Source organism: Lagenorhynchus albirostris, chromosome 19 (assembly GCF_949774975.1).
Source record: "Lagenorhynchus albirostris chromosome 19, mLagAlb1.1, whole genome shotgun sequence".
Classification (NCBI taxonomy): Eukaryota; Metazoa; Chordata; class Mammalia; order Artiodactyla; family Delphinidae; genus Lagenorhynchus; species Lagenorhynchus albirostris.
In genome coordinates this window covers 53243439-53262725 of record NC_083113.1, presented here as the reverse complement: position 1 = coordinate 53262725, position 19287 = coordinate 53243439, and the positions used below count along the sequence as shown (strand labels likewise).

At 42.3% G+C, this 19287-nt stretch overlaps 1 protein-coding gene across 5 annotated transcripts in view; it reads left to right on the top strand.

Annotated features, from left to right (window-relative positions):
- The window catches only part of CMC2 (C-X9-C motif containing 2), a 37423-nt gene extending 33314 nt beyond the window's left edge, over nucleotides 1–4109 (top strand). For 4 of the 5 annotated variants that reach the window (XM_060131625.1, XM_060131629.1, XM_060131626.1 and 1 more), the window contains 2 exons: nucleotides 104–175; nucleotides 3723–4109. In XM_060131625.1, the coding sequence (XP_059987608.1) occupies nucleotides 104–175; nucleotides 3723–3809 (159 nt within the window). In that variant the 3' untranslated portion in view covers nucleotides 3810–4109. The remainder of the gene's footprint in view (nucleotides 1–103; nucleotides 176–3722) is intronic. The other variant, XM_060131627.1, reaches the window with a different exon arrangement.
- Nucleotides 4110–19287: the final 15178 nt, after the last annotated feature.

Sequence of the window (19287 nt, the reverse complement as noted above, 5' to 3'; positions counted from 1 at the left end):
ACCCATTAAACCCATTTCTGTAGGAATAAGTGTTTCAATTCTGTGTGCCAGAGACCGTAGCATATTATAGGATGAAATATTTTACACCTTTTCTTCCTTTTAGCACAGCATTCTGAAATTTTTTGGTCATTGCAATGATCTTGATCGGGAGATGAGAAAATGCTTGAAGAATGAGGTAAGGAAAATGTTAAAGGATGGAAATGGTTGAACAATAGAAAAGAACATCTTGGAACAATATTGAGTTTTTTGCAAATTTTTGTATAACACCAAAAATTGACTTTATATGTATGTCTTCCCCTAAAACCAAGAGGAGAAATGAAAGTATCTTCTGGGGACAGTTTGGGGACATTGCTGATTTTTTATTGCATGTACATAAATGAAAACAACTATCTTATAATAGTCACTGTAACTCCTTTGGATGGATTTTTAAGGTTTAGGACATTGAAGCTGTTCAGCAGAAAGACTTGTCAGTCAGTGTTTAGCTATAGCAGGTAACTAAAACTCTCTGGGCCTCAGTTTCCTTGTATAACATGAGGAGGCTAGACTTAGGCTCTTTCCAGCTTTAAAATTTTGAATTTCTTTATAATTATAGTATGTACAACCCGTAGGGATCTAGTTTGACTTGTTTGGAAAGACTCGTTTCCTGAATAGAGTTTTAGGCTATGACTTGGACTTGGGCAAACGGCCAAAGTTTATTGTCTTTTTTGCAGGTACTGCAAACTGTACAGAGTGTGTTTTAAATCTTTGAAAAGAAATTTAATTCCATTTCTGTTTTGTTCATCAGATATTTTAGGTCCAGAACCTTTAAAAATATATAACTACTAAAAATCTGCCCTCCAATTTGCGTTTTCTGTACTTTTGAACGTTTTTTCCCCATGAGCCTCATATTGAAAGGTATTAGATATGATATTTGAAGCCATTCAGCATCTATGAATCATTTTTTGTGTTTTCCACTTTGGGGCTCTCCCCCCGCCATCCCGCCCTCCCTGGAATCGCTTTACAGCATCTTTCCTGTTTGAAAAACTTCCTGGAGTTCTGATAATTTTCTTTGTGTGAACAAATGGGTATAAGTGTTTTAAACTGGTTTTTGAAAAGAGTTTTTTCATCATATGTAAATGGTAGTTTATATGGAAACTAAACCTAGGGCTGTGTTCCTGTTTTAGTAAGATTATGGAAAAATAAAACCCATAGTGTTTTATTTGGTATAGCTGTTTGTTTCTTACATGCTTTCAGTTGTATAAGATAGCTTTTTTCCTAAGTTTAGATTTTTTTTTCCCTTACATTTCAGTGATTTTGCCATTGGTTTGGTGATGAGATCCTCATATGAAATTTTTTTTTTCCTATTTGGTAGAAGAATGTGTAGATATTTTTCTTATTTTGTCTGAGTCTGTTTTCGTATAAATGTCAGGTTTTCTCCTTGACTGCTTTCTAAGTCCTCTATGTAGTTTTTTATATTGCTTCATTACCTGAGTTATAGATGTTTTTCTGTCTGTTCTTTCATCCTTCAATTCTCCGAACCTGTGCTCATTTATTTCCTCTCTGCTTTTAATGCTTCCCAGTTTCCCATTTACTGCTTCTAATGCTCTCCTCCTACCATTTCCTTCATGTGTCATTTAAGTACTTCATTCTTTGAAGCTTTAACTAGAAAAAAGGTCCGGCCAGTTCTTTCTGATGCTCTCTTTGCTGCTTTGTTGCTGCTTTTGTTCTTTTTATTGAAATAACCGCTAATACTACTTTTGCAGCATCCTCTTTTGTCTCTCTTACTTGTTTTGTTTGGTTTGGTTTTTGGCTAATTGACCTTCCATGCTATCTGCGTTGTTTGGTGGTGTTTTGTGAATAACATTATAGTTATCCTTTTTTTTTCTTCTTTTATTCAGGGGCCATGTTGACTCCCTTTGGAGATACCGTAACATGTATTTTAATATACACTCTGTTTTAATTTGCTTTATGACTTATTTTATTGGCCTGCTACAGAGTATTGTCTTCTGAAGACTTACCCATTAGACCCTCCTTTGAACCTGATTGTTGGAGGCTTCATATGATTAAAGAGGGATATCAAATATTTTTCTCAGAGCAGGTATCCCTCCATGTTCTACAACATTTTTTTTTTTAACCTTTTAAAGCAATGAAACGCCCTTCCCCTCTCCCCACCGACAGTCCTATGAAGAAAATTAATGTATGACGGATAAAAGGAATGTTTTGGTTAAAGGGACCTGGTGTTTCATCTGTTATTTGAAATGGCCCTTTGATGAGGAAAAAAAAAAGTTTGAAAACTGCTACTATTCCAGAAGATATGTTAGAACTCTTCAGTCAAAACTTTAGACCGAGAAAACTTCTTAAAGATTATCTAACCCAACTGCTTACATTTGAGCTTACTGGCCCAGAAGATGAAGTAACTCAAAGGTGTTAATCTCAGGACTCAGGGGAGGGCAGCCAGAGTCCCTGGTTAGTGCTCTGTCCCTAATCTTTTGCTTCTATGGCTTCTTTCCATATCTCTGACAGCTGAAAGATTTTGATGTCCAATTATTCACATATACTCAGTTTTTTCAACTTGAATTTGCTTTTCCTTTTTTTCCACTCTGCCTAAGAACCCCTCTTGCACCTTTAAAATATGTCTTTATTGGTGTATTTATTATAAGCATGTAAATATACACGTATGAAACCACTTACATTCAAGTTTCTCTACTTTAAACAAGTACTTTTTCTCAGTGCCAGGCTCTGGGTTTCCTGTTAGTTATAACCTGCTGGCCAGATCAGAATACTAGGCTAAAATCCTCCAAGGTGAAAACTACATTTAGATCCAACCGATTACAGAAACATAAGATTTGGGGAGAATTGGGTTTGATGACTATTCATGATGAAAAAATCCTAGGAAGTTCAGCTGACTATAAGTTTCCATATGAACCATTAGGATAATATGGTTACTAACAGCCAGTTACTCTTTTGGCAATATTTATAGAAATATGGTGTGTTTAGGTCATAAGAACTAGAAGGCCCACTGTAGTCCATATCTGCCGGACTTTGTTTAGAGCACTAGAGTATTTAATTCTGGTGTGGTATTTTTTTATAAGGGGTTATTTATTCATATTAAAGTGTTGTATAAAAGGCGCTTTACAGATAAGACTTTAGAAGGCAGAAGCTGTGTTCTGTGGAACAGTTGTAGAAACCAGCAGCGTTCAGCCTGTAAAAGAGATAGTGAGTGGGTTACCTGTAATCAGATATTTGGAAGATTGTAGCAGGCAAGGAGAAATAGAGGGAAGTAGGAGAATTTACAGGGAAACACTTGGTTCAACACGAGAAGCTCTGGAACAAGTAGAAGTGTCCAACAGTTAAACAGGCTGCCTCTCAGGGTAGGGAGCCTCCTGATTAAGAAGTGTTCAAGTAGAGGTTAGATGACACGCTAGATTGTGAGCTTCTGGATAACAGGGACAGGACTCATCCATCCTAAATATTTATTGAATTCACGTTTTGGGAGGAAATAACTCAGCAAATATTTCTGCACCTATTAGGAGTTAGGTGCTGTACTGTATTGAATGAAATTTTACTAGATGGCCTCTAAGGTCACTGTTTCCAATCTCAGATTCAGTGAAATAAGAGCCATGTAGAAATTTTGTCAGTAAAAATGTTATTTTTATTTTGCAAATATATCTAAATATTTAACGTATGTAAATGATGATGTAATCTATTGTCTCTCTTCTCCCCCCCTTCCTTTTATTTTCTAGTACATGGAAAAGAGGAACAAGAGCAGGGAGCGTGGCAATGCAATGCGAAAGAGACTTTTTAATCCTCCAGAGGAATCTGAAAAATAGATCATACTTTCATTGGATGCCTTGGCTGAGAGAAGACCCAAAGACTCTTGGGTGGTAGTTGAAGGAATCCCGTTGCATTTGGTCTTCAGAATCCTTTGAATGGAAAGTGACCCATGAGAAATTGAACCTTGGAGAAGTATGGAAGCCCTGGATCTGGAATTTTGATTGGGCAGAGCTGTTAGTACTCTCTCTCCTCTTCCACCGCACCTGAGACTTCTAACGTGTTTGTTCCCTTTGCCTACAGCCCGTTGACATTTGAGTAACTTATCTCCCTCAATAAAATCATTGATTCTAATCATATTTTCTCTGTTCTCTTAGACTCTTGGAATTAGGGCAAAATGGTGCCGTTAGACTTCTCTTTTTGCAGTGTGGCAGTTCTGGAGCCTAAACGTTGAACGCACAGCTAGGGCAGACAGAGCTTGGGGAAATCCCAGCTGTGTTAACTCTATGAAAGTCTTCCAACTTTATTGTTTTTAAAGAGCTCTTTTCCAAAAGGTTAAATGTTTAGCATTGGTAAAATTGTGTCTGGCTAGGATTTAAGTCTGAGCAGACTTAGCTTCTCCGTTTGGTTGAAGGTGCCCACCCTGGGTGCCAGTTGTCTCGTGGGCATCAACCTTAGGCACGCGTGCCTCCTCTTTGCTGGGCACAGGGCCCTTCTTCCCAGTCTCATTTCTAGCAGCCATCCTGCCAGTGTTCCTTTCGCCGGGTGTTTCTGAGACCTGTGACAGTCTGGAAGCCAGCTTCCAGCCATGGCCACAGCAGGGCCTTGAACTTCCTGTTGGATGAGGTGTCAGCAGACTGTGAGCCATGAGCTCTTTGTAGTGAACTCTGCCTTCATGTGCAGCAGGAGGCCTTGTTGGGCATCAGTGTTTGGTAGTGATTTCCCCATCACAAGAGGTGTTCAAGAGGCTGGACATTCATTTAGCAAGGGGGTTACCCAGGGTAACAGACATTCGATAAAGACATGGAGGTAGAAGCAGAATTAATTCTGAGGTCCCTTTCAAGACTGAGATTTATGAATATTTATTCAGTCAGCCCTCCCCCAAGTGTCAGGCAGAACAGGTACAGAAGTGAGACATTTTGTCTTCAGAAGCTTGTAGTAAACTGACAAGTTGACTATTACAGTAGTGTAGTAAGTACCATGATTAGGTAGGTGTCATGGAAAACATCGGGCATCCATGCCCAGCCTTCAGGAGGAAGGAGCCGTTCCAAGAAGGCTCCTTAGCAAAGGTGACCTTTGGCAAACAGTGAAAATGGAACTTTCTCAGGAACTTAAGGTTGTTTAGCCTGACTGGAATATGAGAACTACTGGTGGAAGAAGCTCCCAAACAGCTTTGAATTCTGTTGCAATTTTATCTTCAGTGCTATGATAACCAGTTGGGGAAGTAAAAATGGTGACTAGGGATTTGTGGAGGGGCCTTAGTTGGAAGGATGATGTGTTTCAATTTGTATTTTAATAATATTTTTCTGGTTATGGTTTGGGGGATAAATTGGAAGAGATGGGAGATTACACCCAGGGAGACCAATTTGGTTTTTGCCCCAACGTAAATGAGAAATTACGGCCTGAGTTAAAGAAGTGGCTTGGGGATCAAGAAGAGGGACAAGAGGGCTTCCCTGGTGGCGCAGTGGTTGAGAATCTGCCTGCTAATGCAGGGGACACGGGTTCGAGCCCTGGTCTGGGAGGATCCCACATGCCGCGGAGCAACTGGGCCCGTGAGCCAGAACTACTGAGCCTGCACATCTGGAGCCTGTGCTCCGCAAGAAGAGAGGCCGCCATAGTGAGAGGCCCGCGCACCGCGATGAAGAGCGGCCCCCGCTTGCCACAACTGGAGAAAGCCCTCGCACAGAAACGAAGACCCAACACAGCAAAAATAAATAAATTAATTAATAAACTCCTACCCCCAACATCTTCTAAAAAATAAATAGAAGAGGGACTAGATTTGAGGGGAATTTGGACCTAGAGTCAGCATGACTGACTAGGTGGAGGGTTTAAGAAGAGTCCAGGAGGTCGCAGGCTTTTTTTTTTTTTTTTTTTGCGGTACGCGGGCCTCTCACTGTTGTGGCCTCTCCCATTGCGGAGCACAGGCTCCGGACGTGCAGGCTCAGCGGCCATGGCTCACGGGCCCAGCTGCTCTGTGGCATGTGGGATCTTCCCGGACCGGGGTACGAACCCGTGTCCCCTGCATCGGCAGGCAGACTCTCAACCACTGCGCCACCCGGGAAGGCCAGTCGCAGGCTTTTGATTTGTGTTTTCATGCTGATGGTCCCTGCCCTGAGCTGGAGGGAGTACAGCAGAGGTGTGGTGAAGTGTTGAGTTTGCAGTGTGTGTGGAAGATCCGGATGGAGATGGCTCTTAGACTTTTGAGTGTTCAAACCTGGAGCTTGTTAGAGTCACCGGGACTAGAGCAGATTTGAGAGAGGGCAGCATGCAGGTGGCAGCTAATGCCCATGGGCCCATGTTGACAGTGGACTGTGAGTGGTGTTTTATAGACCAGAATGAAACTTTGGGGTCACTTAACTTAAAAAACAATTGTATAAGTTCATTTTTTATGGAACATTCGAGCAATTTATGTCTTACAGAGTAAAAATTTGAAACCCTTTATACCCCTATATTACTTGACTCCCGAGAGGAATCTGTAGTTGACAGTTGGGTGGGTCTTATGCACTTACATGGATATTTCAGGACAGGAGAAGGAGCCCTGTGTACAGAGAAGGAGGAGGCATAGAGGTAGAAGGCAAACCACAGGGAAGGGTGCCTCAGATTGCCAGGTAGTTATGGAGGAGGGAGTTTCACTGGGTCAGAGTAAGGGCTGAGGTCAGTTGATTTGGTTCCTCTGTCATGTGTGACCTTAGAATGGTGTGGTGTGGGGTGTGGAGAAGTGGGTGGAAGTCCGGGTGGAGCTGGAGGAGTCAAGCACCTTTGAAAAGGCTTGGCTCTGAAGGGAAGGGCAGTGGAGAGTTGAGAGACAGTCTTCTTTTTTTTTTTTTTAATTTAATTAATTAATTTATTTATTTTTGGCTGCGTTGAGTCTTCGTTGCTGTGCATGGGTTTTCTCTAGTTGTGGTGGGCGGGGGCTACGCTTCGTTGCGGTGCGTGGGCTTCTCATTGCAGTGGCTTCTCTTGTTGCAGAGCAGGGCTCTAGAGGCGCGGGCTTCAGTAGTTGTGGCACGCGGGCTCAGTAGTTGTGACACGTGGGCTCAGTAGTTGCGGCGCACAGGCTTAGTTGCTCCGCGGCACTTGGGATCCTCCTGGACCAGGGTTCGAACCCATGTCCCCTGCATTGGCAGGCGGATTCTTAACCACTGAGCCACCAGGGAAGCCCGAGACAGTCTTTTACAAAATCAAAAGAAGTGGTGAGTGACACTTGGGAATGGGTATGTGTTGAAAGAATGGCAGAAAAGAGAGAGGGATACATTTATGGAGTCAAGTCTTTGAGGATGCAAAAATGGATGAGATTCAGGGTTCATGCTGACAGTGATATGTTTTTTTTCCAGAAGGCAAATTAGAAACTCTGAAAACTTGAAGCACTGTAGGAAATGTTAAGTATTCCTTTCAGAGAGCAATAAATACCTATTTGTGCAGGACGCAGTGCTGTTTCTTCTCCAAAGAATTAGGAGGTTCTGTTTCTGCTTTCTGAGCACCAAAAGCTCAGACACACTAACATGGTCACCAGTTACCAATGATAAGCTGGTAAATGTTTAATAACTGGCTCTCAGAAAAAAAAACAAAAAACAGAATGGAACAACTCCTTTGCAGCTTTTTCCGTTTCCCATAGTGTAAATACTCCTGCCATGGCAGATTTTAAGGTACCAAGCTGACCTCACTGAAGGTGGTGTTGGGAAGAGGTGCGCACAGGGGTCTCTCCTGAGCTGGTATTAGCTGGCACCCGCCCCGTAGGGCCCTCCTCTGATGCACAGAAGGGACTGCAAGTCATTTGATTGCCCCGATTGTCACCTTTCTCACTTCCAGCGTTTGGTCAGTTGACAGTTCCTGTAACTGAGGTGAACGCTAAAGCAAGAGTGTTGTGATGTGACTTTTGTGACAGGGCAGCTGTGGTCCAGCTCCTGGAGTTCAGAGAGTCTCCAGGGCGTGTCATTTTGTAGAGGAGCGAATAACCATATGCCAGGTGGTTTAGGAAGGAAATGAGACCTGCCTCTGCCCTGAGGGCCCCAGCAGCAGAATTCAGGAGCTGAGATGCCTCCTGTCCTCAACCCTCCTCTCCATAATCACATTACCTTGGTAGCCATCTCAAGGACTTTGGGGACCTTCAAAAATGGGCACAGGCTGTCTCTGAGTTGTCACCTGGCTGTGTGACTTCTCACAGGTTGTTCAGTCTGGATTTCAACTCTTATTTTTTAAATTTTTCTTTTTGCGGTACACGGGCCTCTCACTGTTGTGGCCTCTCCCATTGCGGAGCACAGGCTCCAGACGCGCAGGCTCAGCGGCCACGGCTCATGGGCCTAGCCGCTCCACGGCATGTGGGATCCTCCCGGACTGGGGCATGAACCCGTGTCCCCTGCATCGGCAGCCGAACTCTCAACCACTACGCCACCAGGGAAGCCCCAACTCTTACTTTTAAAATGAGGTTGTCGGACTAGTTTACTGCGTTGTTTACCTCAGGCCTACTAAGCACTAAGTAATCAGTAGGAGATAATTTTGTTTTGCAATAAAAAAAGCTATGATTGTCAGGGAAATTTGGCCCGGATGTTTTTGTTGTTTTGTGTCATTTTCCCTTTAAAGTTCCATCCCATCTAGGTCTTAGCTTCCTACCTTCGCATCTCTTTCTGACTGCTGTAAGACACCACCTTTACTAACAGGACTATATCGTATCCCTGGAGGATGGAGGCTAAATTGAAGGTTACAAAGTACCGCTCAGAACTCCTTTCCCTGCTCTGGTCTGGCCTCCTCTAGACAACCAACTCTCCCAGTGCAGTAAGTCCTCTACATATGAACGGGTTCCGTTCCGAGAGCATGTTAGTAAGTCCAATTTGTTTGTTAAGCCCAGCAGAGTTAGCCTAGGTACCCAACTAACACAATCGGCTATATGGTACTGTACTGTAATAGGTTTATAATACTTTTCACAAATAATATATAAAAAACAAACAAACACTAAAAATAAACAACATTTTTAATCTTAGAGTACAGTACCTTGAAAAGTACAGTAGTACAGTACAACAGCTGGCATACAGGGGCTGGCATCTAGTGAACAGGCAAGAAATAAAGATACTGTACTACTGTACTCTATACAGTACTGTACAGGAAAGTACACAAAAGCACAACCACTTGTAGAGGATGCACACACGTGATAATGTACACCAGACACGTGAACTAACTTACGTGATTGGACATGCAAACGCACGTTCGCATCTTTGAAAGTTCGCAACTTGAAGGTTGGTATGGAGGGGACTTACTGTACTACCAGGGAAACCCTGCACTCTGCTTTTCATGTCCTACTCTGAATATTCCAGCTGGTCCTAATCCCTGTACAATAATGTGCACACTCAAGGCCTTGGCCATATCAGCCCTTTCTACTTTTCTAGCTCCTTCTAGGAAGGGAGTTTGTGAAGCAGAAAAGGCTGTGGAGCTGGTGCACAGCGGGTGAGGGAGAGAGGGGACAGAGGTAGGGAGAGAGGGGACAGAGGTAAGAAGAGGAAGGTGGGCAGGGCCTGGGGAGCCACAGCAAGGAATTGGGATCTTACAAAGATCTGTCTGGTGGCTGGGTGAAGAATGGTTATGGTGAAACTAATTCAACCCAAGTTTAGTTACTTAAAAAATTTTAAGCCTCACATTCCAAATCTGTAAATGAGGAATAATATCATTACTTATCACATAGGGTTACTGTGGGGATTAGTTGAGATAATGTATCTAAAGGTCTTAGCAAACTAGCTAGTACAAAGTAGGGCTCACTCAATATTGTTATTCTTTATAAGTGCATTCAAACTGGAGTAATAGAAACACTTCCCCTGCACCTTGGTAGAATGTACCAGATCACTTGGGGTGGTCCCATTTGGGCAGGGCCATGGCAGAGGGGTGGGGCGGGTCACGGTGAAATGCTTGGTATGTGGCAGAAGAGGGGACCAGGCTGCTAGAGAAAGAGCACTTTCCTCCTAGGGATTTCTGGCTTTTAAATTTGTTTTTCAGTTGCCACTTGTAGTAGAAGCCTAAGAGGCTGGAAGGAGAGAGGGGTAGGGAGGGTCAGAGGTCCTATGTTCTCTTGCCTTTTTCAAGCACCTGGCACTGTGCTGGGTGCTGGTGATGCAGTGATGAACAAGCTGGACATAGTCCAGGTGAGGGCTTGTGTTATGAAAGACCACCTAAGTCCTGGTACAGAGTTGGCTTTCCTTTCAAGGGCACTGGAAGACATTGTCGGGTTTCTGTGGGCTGCAGAGTGAAGTGATAGGTTTACCTAGTGTCCAGTGCCTATGGGTCATAAAGGACCATCTCTTGAAGAGCTCAAGCCAGTGTTTTCCAGAGAAATCTAATTTTGCAGAACAGTGTCAACCCTAATGTTCTGGTCACAACAAATTTATTAATGATTTATTGCAAGGAGCACTCTACACAGTTCTACTTAAGACTGAGGAGAGAAAAGTTGAGCTTCTTCTGACCCTTCATAAATGGAGTTTAAAATCAGGTTAATCTCCATGGGGTTTTTAGCTCAAAGCACAGAATTAGTTTCCTGAGAAAGAGTTTGGGCGAACCCCAGTGATGTCATTGGACTGCCAGGTGGACACACCCGAGATTATTCAGTCTTAGCAAAAGAACAAGTCCCCAAGTCCCAAGTGAGCTCCCTTTTCTACCCTGCCCTGAGATGGAAATTGGTGCCCTTTAAATGAGGTCCAGGGGTTCAGATAGGCCAAATCCTGCCTTTATCCACAGGCATGCCTGCTTCCCCCAGTGAGGTCACTGAAAGAGACATGTGAGTGAAAGGGAAAGCAGGGGGATGCTTTATTATTACCAGTCTCCTGCCTCCTCTGTGGTATTAGAGATGGAGCAGGTGGCGTAGGCTGGAGGCTGGTGGCCTAGGCTGGAGGCTGGTAGTTTCCTTCCTCTAAGCTCAAGTCTGATCTCACTGGCAGCTGGTCACATGGGCAGACAGGAGGCTGAAAACGAGACTGATGGTAGACAGGGAGTGAGAGCGATATGGCTGAGCTGCTCTCACTCATAAAAGAAATTGGCTCCATGTGGATCCCCTCTGACACAAGAGCCAGAGGAGAGTGCCACATCCCTGCGTGAATGTTGCCATTCTTTTTGTAAAGTAAATATTTCAGATTTACTGAAAAATACAGATGCTGTATGAACACCCAGGTACCCACCATCTAGCTTTATTAATTTTAATATTTTGCCATATATGTTTCAGAGTTGTGATGTTTTTTGTTTTCTTTTTTTTCTTTTTTTCTTTTTTTTAAGAAATAGTACATTACAAATGTGGGTGAAGCTGCCTGGGTATGTGTCTCACCTCGATCCCATTCCCTTTCTCTGTCAGAGGTAACTATTTTGACTTTGCTATATTTCATTCCCATGTATGATTTTATACTTCTCATTTATAGGTTAAGTATCCATAAACTATATTATTTTGCATGTCTAAACAGTTTAATTAGAAGTCGTCATGATGTATGTAGCCTTCTGTAGCTGGCTTTTGTTTTTATAAATTTATTTTATTTATTTATTTTTGGCTGTGTTGGGTCTTCATTGCTGTGCGCAGGTTTTCTCTAGTTGCGGCGAGCGTTGCAGTGCGTGGGCTTCTCATTGCGGTGGCTACTCTTGTTGCAGAGCGCATGCTCCAGGCGTGTGGGTTTCAGTAGTTGTGGCTCACAAGCTGTAGAGCACAGGCTCAGTAGTTGTGGCGCACAGGCTTAGCTGCTCTGTGGCATGTGGGATCTTCCTGGACCAGGGATTGAACCCGTGTTCCCTGCATCAGCAGGCGGACTCTCAACCACTGCGCCACCAGGGAAGCCCCACTGAAGCTGGCTTTTTTCACAAAATATTATGTTGATAAATGAAGCTCTTTACTCATTTTAACTGTTATATAATATTCCATTGTATAACTGTACCACTGTTTGTTTATGCATTTTCCTGTTGATGATCATTGAGACACCAAGTTTTTGCTACTATAAACAATGCTTTAATTGGCATTCTTACATGTCTTCTTGTGCAATCTGTGAGAGAATCTCTTGGGTATAACCTGGGATTTCGATTGTTGAGCTGTAAGGTATGCATCTTCAACTTTACTAGGAGTTTCTAAATTACACCTCAAATGGTTATAGACATATAATTAATACATCTTAATGATATTAAGTTTTTCTGTCCATGAACATAGTATATTTCTCAATTTACTCAGGTCTTTTATGTTTTAAAATAAATTTTTATGATTTTTAAATAACCATCTCATGAATCTTTTGCTAAATTTGTTCCTGAGTGGTGCCTTAAAAATTACATATTTGATCTTATTGTTAGTGGTATATAGGTATGGAATTGATTTCTTTATATTGATCTTATATCTAGAAAGCTTGCTGTAGTTTATAGTTTATCTTAGATATTTCCATGTAGACAATCATGTCACTTGTGAATGTTTACAGTATTGCTTCTTCCTTTCCAGTCTCAGACTTTTTATTTTTAATTGCACTTAGGGCATCTAGTACAATGTTTAATAGAAACACCAGGTTTCTCTTGTTACTGACACTAAATCCTAACATTTCACGGAGAACGTGTTTGTAGTAGGTTTTTGGAAAACACCTGTCTGTTGTTAAGGAAGTTCTTCCTGTGGTACATGTTGTGGACGGACTTTCTCCACCTCAGTTCCACATGCCTCCCCAAACTACTGAGAAGGGAAAGCTCAGTGCTGCATTTTCTCAGGTTCCCTTACAGTCAGGCTTTCAGATACGAATTAGTATCCATTCACCAGTGAGACTTGAGTTTAAAGCTGACTTAAGGTGCGGGAGAAGCAGCACATCAGGTGTCCATTTAGCTGGTGTGGATTCTAGCACACAGGGAGCAGTCAGAGGGCCAGCCATTGTTGCTGCGGTTCCCCCCGCCCACCCTTTTTTTTTTGGCTAGGCAGCTTCCTAATTGTGTCAGGAACATATACCCAGCTCTGCAGAGTGGCTTTGGGATTTGTTCCTGAAGTTTCTTCATCCCCCTCAGTAGTTAAGTAGGGTTACTTAATACCTTGTAGTAAATACTTTTCTGCCATTACATGCTACACTCTTTCCTTTTTAATGTACTTTATTATATATATTATAAGTATATATTTAATACTCACTGCTAGTCTTATATTAATATGTCTCTAGTCATTTTGGTTGTCTGAAGCTTGTTCTCCAGCAGATTCCTCAGGAAGGTCTCATGGGAACAATATTCCCTGGGTTTTTGCATGATGATAACAGTTTGCACCCTTATAGTTTCTGAACTTGTAGAAGGAGTCTTGGTTCGGATGATTTTTCTGACAGTGTGAAGTCTTATCGGTTTTGCATAGTATTAAACATATACTATGCTTTCTGAGATTCCTTGGCTTTTACTCTTTCATTTTTTTTCTGGGCATTCACTTTTCCTTACCTCTGTTGTCATATCCTGCTCAGCCTTTTTTCTGCTTCCTGCATTTCCTCCCCAGGGTGGGATCTTGTCCTGGAAGGGAACGCTGGAGGGTGGGTTTTGAGAGTTCACAAGGGCTAAACTGCTCCAGCCCTTTTCACATCATCCACGGGCCCCTTTTAACTCACCCACTATTGAAGCAGGCAAAACTCCACCTTAGTTGCTCCACGGCCTGTGGGATCTTCTTGGACCAGGGCTCGAACCCGTGTCCCCTGCACTGGCAGGAGGGTTCTCAACCACGGTACCACCAGGGAAGCCCCAGTCTCAGATTGGCTTGCCAGCCTTCGCCGTGAAGATCTGTTGACTGTGTTGCGTGCTTCAAATGCCCAGTTGCTCCTGTGTGCCTCTTTGCACATAGTAGATGCTCATGCATTACAGTGCTGTGGTTCCTGAGGATTTGTCCTCACTTGTGCTTTGCAGGTTGCCTTTTTTATCTAGTTTTGTTGTAAGTGTTGTCCATGGCCTTTGTCTTGGTTTACTTATCTGGTTCCTCTGTGTGTGTGTGTCTCTGTGTGTGTGTGTGTGTGTGTGTGTGTGTGTGTCTCTGTGTGTGTGTCTGTGTGTGTGTGGGGGGGGATTTGGAGAGATCCAAAAATTTGCTTCCACAGCTACAACCATCTTTCCAGAATTTCCCATCATGCACACTTGATTCACAAAGGCTAGAGTTAATCAGTATCTCCTGAGTAGAGTGTACTTAATTTAAACTCCTATTTACACCTTATTGTTTTTCTATTTGGAGAGGTCTCTTATTTTAGAGTAGTGATTGTTTTGTTTTTCAACTTCAGTATGTGTTTAGGTTTGCCATAGGTTGCTCATCATTCCATCCTGTATCCCACTCCTTCTAGGTTTAATTACTTTGTTCCTGAAAAACAAACCTTAGAAGTTCTTTTAGTCAAGGTCTACTAGTTGTAAACTTTTTCGCGGTTTGTCTGAGAATGGCTTAATTTTGTCCTCACCTTGTATTATCTTTGGCTGGGTATAGAGTTCTAGGTTATCATTTTCTCTCATCATTTTGAAGAAATTTTCTTATTGTTTTCTGGCTTATTGTTGTGTAGTCAGTCTAATTGTTGCTTCTTTGAAGCAACTCTTCTTTTTTCTTTAATTTTTCTTTTTTTTCCCCCCAAATACCAGAAGGCATCATTATTTTTTTATTTTTATTTTTGGGCTGCGTTGGGTATTTGTTGCTCTGCATGGGCTTTCTCTAGTTGTGGCGAGTGGGGGCTACTTTTTTGTTGCAGTGTGCGGGCTTCTCATTGTGGTGTCTTCTCTTGTTGCGGAGCACGGGCTCTAGGCACACGGGCTTCAGTAGGTGTGGCTCACGGGCTCAGAGTGCAGGCTCAGTAGTAGTGGAGCATGGGCTTACTTTCTCCACGGCATGTGGGATCTTCCTGGACTAGGGATCCAACCCGTGTCCCCTGCATTGGAAGGTGGATTCTCATCCACTGTGCCACCAAGAAAGTCCTTCTTTAGTTTTAAGATCCCTTTGTCTTCAGTGCTCTGCAATTTCGTTATGATTTGTCTTAATGTGGATTTTTAAAATCTTGCTTGAGAATTTGTCTGATTCCTGAATATGAGAATTCTTGCCTTTATTTGAAAATTCTCAGCTGCCATTTCTTAGTTTCCTCCATTCTCATTATTTTCTACTTCTAGAGCCCCTATTACATATGTATATCTATGTATGTATGTGTGTGTGTGTGTGTGTGTGTGTGTGTGTGTGTGTGTGTGTGTATATATATATAGCCTTTTTATTCCCTTTTCTATTTCTCTTGAACTTTTTCAAATTTTCTATCACTTTACCTCTGTGCTGCCTTCTTGGTAATTTTCTCAAATCTATTTTCCAGTTTATTAGTTAGCTCTTCTGCTTTGTCTCCTTCGCTTATTTATCTATTAAATTTATTTATTTTATTTATATATTATTTTTGTCTGCGTTGGGTCTTCATTGCTGCATGCAGGCTTTCTCTAGTTGCGACAAGCGGGGGCTACTCTTCCTTGCAGTGTGCAGGCTTCTCATTGCAGTGGCTTCTCTTGTTGTGGAGCACGGGCTCTAGGTGCATGGGCTTCACTAGTTGTGGCTCATGGGCTTCAGTAGTTGTGGCTCGCGGACTCTAGAGCGCAGGTTCAGTAGTTGTGGTGCACGGGCTTAGTTGCTTTGCAGCAAGTGGGATCTTCCTGGACCAGGGCTCGAACCCATGTCCCCTGCATTGGCAGGAGGATTCTTAACCACTGAGCCACCAGGGAAGCCCTCCTTCGCTTATTTAAACAACCCATCAAGTTTTTTATTTCAATGACTGATTTTCCCTTTCTAGAAGTTCTATTTGGTACATTTTCAAAATTTACCCATTCTTTTTTCACAAAGCTATTTCATATGTTTTCAATTCTTTATTTTTTTAAAGATAGTTTCCTTTTTAATAGTTTTTATCCAATAGTTCTATTATTTGAAGTTTTTTATATCTAATGCTTCTGTTTGTTTGCTGTCTCTTCCTCATGGTTGATTGTTTCCTTGTGTGTTTTTAATTCCTTTATTGTTAGCATATCTTTAGCAGGGTTTATTTAATTGGACTTCGTACAGTGTAACTTGAGGGTGTATCTCTACTATATTTGCCTCTACTAGGCACCACAGAGGTATTACTGACTCAGAGCCACCTTTTATGCTAATTTTGCTGGTTGGGAATTTCTGGATCACTTGAGTAATGAAAATTGCTCACGTTTTGGTAGGGGAAGACTCAAGGTTATGAATTCTAGGTGAAAATTTTTTTTCTGTTCAGAGCCCAAGATGAGTCTTGGCTTTACTCTTGTCTCCCTATACTGGTGAGTGGATGTTTTCTAGTTTCCTTTTCTTAGAGGGGATACCCTTTGGTGGTCCTGGCACTATGTGGTATTCTTACTTCCTACACCACTCCTCATACAGACCCAGTGTCTTCCATCTTTTTTCAGTGTGTGAATTAAAACCTATTTCTAGGTTACTGGAACTGGTCCAGGATGCACAGCACCTCCTGATGCTCGTACCTTTCTGGTTTAACAGTGCTTTCAACCCTCAAGGATTTTCTTTACTTTATTGTGAGCTCAACTGTACCTTAAAAAACTCATTTGAAATATGTGCTCTAGTATTTTAAAATAGCTTTTTAGTAGGAAGGTGTTCAGATGATCTAATCATCCATATTACCAGAAACAGATGTCCCATGCATAAAATTTAACTTGCTCACTGGGAATGGTTGTATTTTAAACAGTTAAAGGAATAATTTCTCATTCCTAGGGGGTGAGTGGAGAGTGAAAGGGGTTGGAAGGAAAGGGGAGATGAGAAGGGCATGGCAAAGAGAGGAGTTGTTAGGGAGCAAGTGTTCTTTTTTTTTTTTTTTTTTTTTGCGGTACGCAGGCCTCTCACTGTTGTGGCCTCTCCCGTTGCGGAGCACAGGCTCCGGACACTCAGACTCAGCGGCCATGGCTCATGGGCCCAGCCGCTCTGCGGCATGTGGGATCTTCCCGGACCGGGGCACGAACCCGTGTCCCCTGCATTGGCAGGCGGACTCTCAACCACTGCGCCACCAGGGAAGCCTGCGAGCATTCTTTTCCAGGTGTCTTCATCGATGTTTGGACTCTTGCTACTTAACTGGTCCATGGATCAGCAGTTTCAGCATCACCTGGGAGGTTTGTTAGAAATGCAGTCTTAGACCCCATTCTAGACCTACCGACTGAGAATCTTTTTTTTTTTTTTTTTGGCCTCCCCGAGGGATGTGATCTTTGTTCCCCGACTAGGGATCTAACCCGTGTCCCCTGCAGGGAAGCGTGGAGTCCTAACCACTGGATCACCAGGAAATTCCTGAGAATCTGCATTTTAACAAAATGCCCAGGCGATTTGTATGCACATGAAAATTTGACTTAGACTATTCCTGATCTAACTACTTCCTTAAAATGACTACTTCTTTGAAGTTAAAAACCTTCCTCCACTCTTTTTTTTTTTTAATTATATTTTTATTTTTGGCTGCGTTGGGTCTTCGTTGTTGTGCACAGGCTTCCTCTGGTTGCGGTGAGTGGGGGCTACTCTTTTTTTTAAATTTTTTTTTTTTTTCGCGGTACGTGGGCCTCTCGCTGTTGTGGCCTCTCCCATTGCGGAGCACAGGCTCCGGATGCACAGGCTCAGCGGCCATGGCTCACGGGTCTAGCCGCTACGTGGCATGTGGGATCTTCCCAGACCGGGGCATGAACCCGTGTCCCCTGCATCGGCTGGCAGACTCTCAACCACTGAGCCACTAGGGAATGGGGGCTACTCTTCGTTGCAGTGCGTGGGCTTCTCATTGCGGTGGCTTCTCTTTGTTGCAGAGCACGGGCTCTAGGCATGTGGGCTTCAGTAGTTGTGGCATGCGGGCTCTGTGGTTCTGGCTCGCGGGTTCTAGAGCACAGGCTCAGTAGTCGTGGCGCACGGGCTTAGTTGCTTTGCAGCATGTGGGATCTTCCCAGACCAGGGCTCGAACCTGTGTTGGCAGGTGGATTCTTAACCACTGCGCCACCAGGGAACTCCCTTTCCTCCACTCTTGTAACTACTTCTCTGGCTTTGTTCTTTTTCTGCAGTTAATTTTTAAGCATTTTTAAGCACTTTCCTGAAATGGCTTTTGTATTGAGGTTTTTGAGAACATTCCTATTGGTGATATATTATATTGAGGAAGTGTTAACGTGAGAGATTGTCATATTGAATATGACAGCAAAATCTTACTTAACTCTGGAACAAAGCCATTATGAAATTCTCAGAGTATTTGCTTTGTACTCAACACTGTAGGGTAAAGGACTGAGAAAGTGGAACATTCTGTATAGAGAGCTTTAGACCTGGCTATTTTTTCCTGGAATGTTTGCCCTGTACATGGAGGATTCATATTTGCCAGTATCCCAACAGTGCACAAGGGCTCCCTTTTCTCCACATCCTTACCACACTTATTATCTCCTGTCTTTTTGATGCCATTCTTACAGATGTGAGGTGTTATCTTACTGTGGTTTTTTTGATTTGCATTTCTCTGATGATTACTAATGTTGAGCATCTTTTCAGGTACTTGTTGGCCATCCATATGTCTTCTTTGGAAAAATGCCTATTCATTTCCTTTGCCCATTTTTAAGTTGGTTGTTTTTTTAGCTCTTGAGTTGTAGGAGTTTCTTATGTATTGTGGATATTAACTTCTTATCAGATATATGGTTTGCAAATGTTTTTTTCCATTCTGATTGCCTTTTCATTTTGTTGATTGTTTCTTTTGCTGTGCAGAGATTTGTAGTTCGATGTAGTCCCACTTGTTTATTTTTGCTTTTGCTGCTTATGCTTTCGGTGCCATATGCAAAAAACTGTTGCCAAGACCAGTGCCAAGGAGATTTTTTCTTATTTTTTTTTCCCTAGGAGCTTTACAGTTTCAGGTCTTATGTTTAAGGTTTTAATCCATTTTGAGTGCATTTTTGTGAGTGGTGTAAGATTAAGAAACCTAAGAAACATAAGAACCAAATGTATGAATCATGTTTTGCTTCTGATGGGAACAAGCCAACTGAAAAACAGACATTTTGGGGGACAGTTGGAGAAATTTGAGTATGATTGGGTTTCAGATGATGTTAAGAGATTGCTGTAATTTTGTTAAGTGTGATAGTGACATTGTGATTACATTTAAAAAGGTGTCTTTGTCAGTTAAATATGCATTATGGTTTTATTCATAGGGGGAGTGATAAGATGTTTGGGATTTACTTTAAAATACCAGCAAACAAAGTGAGTGTGGGGTTATTAGATGAAACAAGACTGGCCATGAGTGTATAACTGTTGAAATTGAATGGTAGATTCATAAGGGTGTATTATACTTTTCTCTCTTCTTTAATGAATGCTTGAAAATTTCCATAATAAAAAAATTTTTTTAAGAGCCCTAGATGTTT